General features: G+C 38.3%; 1 protein-coding gene across 1 annotated transcript in view; it reads right to left on the reverse strand.

Annotated features, from left to right (window-relative positions):
- Nucleotides 1–5,364: 5,364 nt before the first annotated feature.
- EPB41L4B (erythrocyte membrane protein band 4.1 like 4B) overlaps nucleotides 5,365–6,027 on the reverse strand; it is a 115,295-nt gene continuing 114,632 nt past the window's right edge. Inside the window, exon 26 of the mRNA XM_039870662.1 lies at nucleotides 5,365–5,558. Coding sequence (XP_039726596.1) covers nucleotides 5,489–5,558 — 70 coding nt within the window. The 3' untranslated portion in view covers nucleotides 5,365–5,488. The remainder of the gene's footprint in view (nucleotides 5,559–6,027) is intronic.

Consider the following 6,027-nt stretch of genomic DNA (forward strand, 5'->3'; position numbering starts at 1 on the left):
ACACACCAGGTGTCAGAGTTCTTTTCTAATGGTGGTTTTGAGTGATAACACGTTCAAACTGCTACGTCATTTTGCGTTAGAAAATACAATTCCTTTTATTGCTGGTATTGCAGAGTCGGCATTTTAGCATGCTTTTTCTACTTCTTTTCATTTTATTTTCTCACATAAATAAAGAAAATAACGATGGAAGCATTGAGATTCCAAATGCAGGCCCAGAAGTCAGACTGTGTGGAGTTGTAATCAGTAACCTCTGTGATGGCAATGAAGATTAAGTAAGATGATACAGGTAAGGATTAATAGGGTTCAAGGCTATAAGTGACATAAATGAATAAGATTATGAAATACAAATACGCGGAAGGAAACTAGTGATCTCAATCTTTTTTGGCTCAAGGGAGATGGGAGACAGTACTGTTGTTGAAATAGTAACAAGTGCTGTACAATACGGAGACCAAGTGTTTGCTATTGGGTATCAGTTGACATTGACAGTGGGTAGTCCAATTGGAGTTTAAACATATTTAGCCTGATAGGTAAATCAGGTGTAATTCATGAAAACCTTAGGCTTCACAAGGTCCTCCAATATGCCGGTTGTTGCAATAAATCACTTATTGCTTGAAAAAGGTAAGATAAACTACAACTACTTTAAAAATCAAAACAAAGAGGTCTCTTTCCAAAACACGGCTTTGAAATGTATAAAATTATAAAACTCAAAAAAGCCAATGTATTGAAAATCTGTTAACAAGTAATCCTTTGGAAAAAACCACTCTTTCTTAACCATTGAAATTCTTTTCTTCTCCTCCTGTTCACCAAGGAAGGTATGGACAGTTTTAAATGGACCAACTTTTAGCACCACCCTCCCTCCGCACCCCCAACCACCACCAAAATGAAGGAAAGCACCACATTTCTGATTTCAGTGTTGATTCTCTGGTTTGGGAATCCAAGTTGTTACCTGTTACTTTTTTATTTCCTTGATTTCAATTACTACAATGAACAGTGATGGTGCTAGACAGAACGTAAATGAAAACCAGGCCATTCTTCTGGTAAATTGGTCTAATAAAACCACAGGCTAAAATAAAGTTTGCAGGTAATCTGTGGATTTCAATGATCTAGCCGTGTTGAAGGACCTGGGGCCCATGGACTCAAAGGGGGCCATAGATGGGCTTCAGGGGTGGTGTGAGGACCTTATGAAAGTGCCAGAATAATATTGAAGTATATGGATTTTCCTACGGAGAATACCCATAGCTTTCACGGGTCAAAGTCTTCATGCCTCTCCAGGGCCTCAGCACTGACTCCGGTGTCTATTTCTCTGCCGGCTTGGCTGCTTTTTTCTTGCTTTTTTCATGAGGTTCACCCATCCACTTAAATTGCTTTGAGACTTCCTAATTTTGTGTTTTCTTATAAGATTTGAGCCCTGGAGAAAGACCTGTTCCCACCCTCGGCACGTATCCCCTCTGAGTTATACCACAAGGTTTGCGGAGACCCTCTGCTCCCCAGCAATGTGAATCCATGAGCGGCCAAGAAATATATGGTTTTCCTTTTTTGTGCACATTTTCTGGGGAAGAATTTCTCCTAAACATTCTGAGACCACTGGCTGAACAAGAGCCAGCTAGTCAAACAAAAACTTAGAGATGAACCTGTGTTCGATTTCATGTTTTAAAGAAACCACCTTTATTTTCTCATCAGAGCCTTTTCTCTAACAACTTTTTTGGTTATAAAAACTCCCCCACATCAGTGCTGCATCTCAGTATTTGACCAATGATAGATTTGGCCATGCTTCCGACTGTCTAGTAATATATGTGATTTTTTTTTTTTTCACTTTCAATTGCTTAGGATATCAAAGCTGTGATCTTGGTAGTTTCTCAAAAAGTTAAACATAGAGTTGCCATATGATCAAACTATTCCAATTTCAGTTATATACCCAAGAGAATTGAAAACATATGTTCACACAAAAACTTGTACACGAATGTTCATATTATTCATAACAGCCAAAAAAGGGAAGCAATCTGAATATCTATCAACTGATAAATGGATAAACAAAATATGGTATATCCATACAGTAGTATATTATTCAGCCATAAAAAGGAATGAAGTACTGACCCATGGTACAACACGGATGAACCTTGAAAACGTGGTGTTAAGTGAAAGAAGCCAGACACAAAGGACTACATATTACATGATTCTATTTATATGAAATGTCCAGAATAGGCAAATCCATAGACAGAAATCCAGAAACAGAAAGTAAGTTAGTGGTTGCTAGGGAATAGGAAAAAGGGAGAATTGGTAGTGACTGTAGATATGGAGTTTCTTTCTGGAATGATGGAAATGTTCTTGAATTAGTGGTGATGTTGGTGCAACATCATGAACATACTAAAAACCGCTGAATTGCACACTTTAAAATGGGAATGGTGAATTTCAGTTTTTAAAAAGCTATGATCTTTGAGATGTTGAAAAAAGGATAAAGATATCAGAATATTCCTGTGCTCTTTGGGGATTATAAAATTTGGGTGCATTCAGGTAGGATCTTCTGAATTCTCTAGGGCCGAGTTTTTAAACCCTTCAAACATAAGAATCTCCTACGCAATCTACAGTCCACATACCCTGTGGGTTGCTGGCTTCCCAGACCCCTTGCATTAACCCCCCATGTCCACCATGACTCTGAGGCCACAGTTTGGATCCCTTGCTCTGGAATGATTACATTAGCAAACGAATTTTTTTCCTCCTGAATGTAAGATACATGTTGTGTGACCATATGGTTCTGTTGTGTTGGTTTTACATGTGTAAAAAAGGTGGATTGTCCCCATTCACTTTCATCCTTATGAATCCACCGATACAATCATCCCTTAGATCACAATGCCAAGCACCAGTCATGCATTTAAGTAGGCGAATAACCAGGACAACTGCTGAAACAATGGAATCCTCTTGATTTTACTGGTTGAGTTGAGCTGCCAAAGGTATTGGGTTTTCATACACAGTATTAGCCAACGAGTTTGCGATCAGACTTTCGTCAGTGACATCGACCTTCTGAAACATCTGTGAATCCAGGGGAATGTGGGGAAGAAGCAGGAGGCTCAAAACCTCCTGAAAAAGCCCATGCATCCCTCCTCAGAAGCAGAGCCAAACCTCACACAAATGTAACACTGGGGTTCCTGGCTTCTGCAAGAAACCTTCCATTTGGCCCTGGAGGCTTCCATCAGAGCAGGAGGAGAAGAGCAGAAGACTTGGAAAGCAGGTCAAGAGAGAAGGAGTGTGCTGGATTGGCAAGAGGTGACAAGCCCAGACACAGATATCTCCCTCATGTTGTACAGAAATACATTTTGCATCGTGTGCACAAGATAAAGAGCAGCTAAAGCTGTTTTAAAAGTACAGCCAGGGGTCATGTAGTATGAGGGGGTGAAAGGTCCCAAATACCACAATTGCTCCAGATGGCTTCACTGGCAGAGCAGAGAGCAGGAAAAGCCATCTGTGAGAAGAGCACAATAGCCTGTGAAAGGCAAAACCAAGCCCCACACATTTTGATAGCTCTTGATGACATCGCTGCACCACACCAAGGTACAAAAGGAGCTGATGTTTATAATGATGACCATGACTCATCAAGATAAGCTTAAATATTCTTCAGTATACTCTGTCTACTAAGGCAGGGAAGTGTGTAATATGTTTTAGAAAGATTTCCCTCAAAAAATATTAATATTTTAAAGATTCAGCACTTCAAGTGTTAATCCTCTGTTATCTGAATATTTGCTTACATACCTCATTTTACAACAATGCTAGTAAATGAGGCATTACTCTTTTTAAATAATCATTAGTATCAAATTATTGGCACCATTCAGTTTTAAGTATAGGGACAGGAGAGCAAACTATACAATACAAAATAAAAATACACTTCTGATACAAATACATGAGATCAATTTCACTTAACAAGTGGTCTTAAGAAATGGATAGACATTTTACACACAAGGAAATACAGCTAGTAAACCATGAGATGGAAAAGTGCTCAGCCTTGCTAGCAATAAATGAAATAAAACGGCCTTTCAAGAACAACTATGCACACCTATTAAACTAGCAAAAATAAATAAAAATAGCAAAACCCAATACTGGCAGAGCTATTGGTAAATAGAAATGCTTACACATTGCTGGTGGCATCATTAATTGTAGAGGAGATTCAAGCATTCAGAGGAGATGAGGGGTTGAACTAGATGACCTTTAAGGTCCTTCCAACCCAGAGATATGATCTTTCTAGAAAGCAATCTGGCAATATAAAGCAAGAGCTATAAAATACTTCATGCTCTTTGACCTTGTAATCCCTCTTTGGAGATATTCCCAAGGGAAGAATCCAAAGGAAGGAGAATTTTTTACAAAGACATTCTTAGCAGCACTATTTATAAGAGTGAAAAACTGGATATAACTCAAATATCTAATAATAGGGAGAAGTAAGATTAACCATGTTACATGGATACAAAGACATTTAAATTGGTGAAGAAGGATCTGTGTTGAAAAGAGGAGATATGTGTTAGGTGGAAAAATACAACCAAAGAGTATGTACACACTGATCATTGCTATTTAAAATGTGTGCATGTTCATTTAGAAAGCTTGGGAACAATTTAGAGGGCTAGTTTGTGGTTAGGGGGTTCTTTTATTCCTGCAAATTTGTTCAAGTGTATAATAAAAATTTAAAAACATATTTCTTGAAACTATATAAAAAGAGAGTAGAGTTTCTTCTGGTCAAGGTTTTATCAACAGGATATGAATTGATCAATTTTAGAAATAATTTTCCTTTATGGAACACCCAAATGAATCCTAATATTGGCTCATTTAACCTTGTAAGGGTTTTTAGACACTTTAAGCTATAATATCCTACTTTGGGTTCAACGATAAATTATATGTATCCCAAATAATATTGTTATCTAACACATTCACAAGTGAAATTATGTTTTAGATTATTAAGCTGAAGTACCTTAAGTCCTGGTGATTGCAATTTCCTTTTTAGTTCATCTACTAATGTCTGAATAAAAATGAATGTTAAAGACTTTATAAGATCTGTGTATTTACCAGTGTAAATGAAAAAACAGCAATAAAGAATTATTCTCTTGTTAAAAATGACTCTAACAAACAGTCAAAGCTTGGTGTAAGTTTCGATCATACAAAATCACATGGTTGAGATCGATAGCAAAGGATTCTGCGCCATAGTAACCCCTGTGGTTATTAATATATTCACACAGGTACTTCAGAAAAGGAATCCCCGTTTCCCCATTTTTCTGCTCCAAAGCTTTTCAATCCTGTCTCAACTATATTGAGTAGTAGAAAAACTCTAATACTCAGGAGACATAAAATAACTTTTCCAATAAAGGTCAAGCCAGAAGTTGGCTTTGACTAACCATGGAGACCTGGGCGAACAGGGCACACATTTGTATGCTGTGCTCATGAGCACACAAAGCCCGAAGAACGAAAACAACAGAAGGCACCATGCCATCCTCCAGGCAACAAGGGAAGAATTTCACAGTTCGGTCATCAACAGTCTTTTCATCATTTTCTCTCTCTCCAGTTCTTGCCGGAGCGTCTCTGCACTGAAAAAGAGTAAGTGACAAAAGAGTGAGATAAACCCACACAAATCACAAGTATCGTCTCACAGATCCTTTCTTGATCGTATTTTTTTAGCTTTCTCTTTCGGGCTCCTTAGGGACCCCCGACATTTGCTAGCATTGCCTCCTCCACCAGACTGAGAGTTCTTCAGAGCACCCACCACTCCTTGGGGGACAAACTGTACCTATGCCATTCACCTCTGAAACCCCAGAGCACACAGCACAAGAGCTAGTGCATAGTAGCCTCTTTTGAATGATTGGGAAGATGCCCAGGGGTTAGATTTCTTTAAATCATGCTTTAAATTGGGTTTGCTTTTACTTTCTCCCACAGCTCCCTCCTATGGTTGAATAAATAAAATTGAATGAAATAAAATTGGTTGCTTTAGAGGTTGCTTCTGACTTCTTGGCCCTCAGGCTCAGTTGACTAGTAATGGAATCTAGCTCCACTGTTTAG

The sequence above is a fragment of the Pteropus medius genome, unplaced genomic scaffold (assembly GCF_902729225.1).
Source record: "Pteropus medius unplaced genomic scaffold, Ma_sr-lr_union100, whole genome shotgun sequence".
Classification (NCBI taxonomy): domain Eukaryota; kingdom Metazoa; phylum Chordata; class Mammalia; order Chiroptera; family Pteropodidae; genus Pteropus; species Pteropus medius.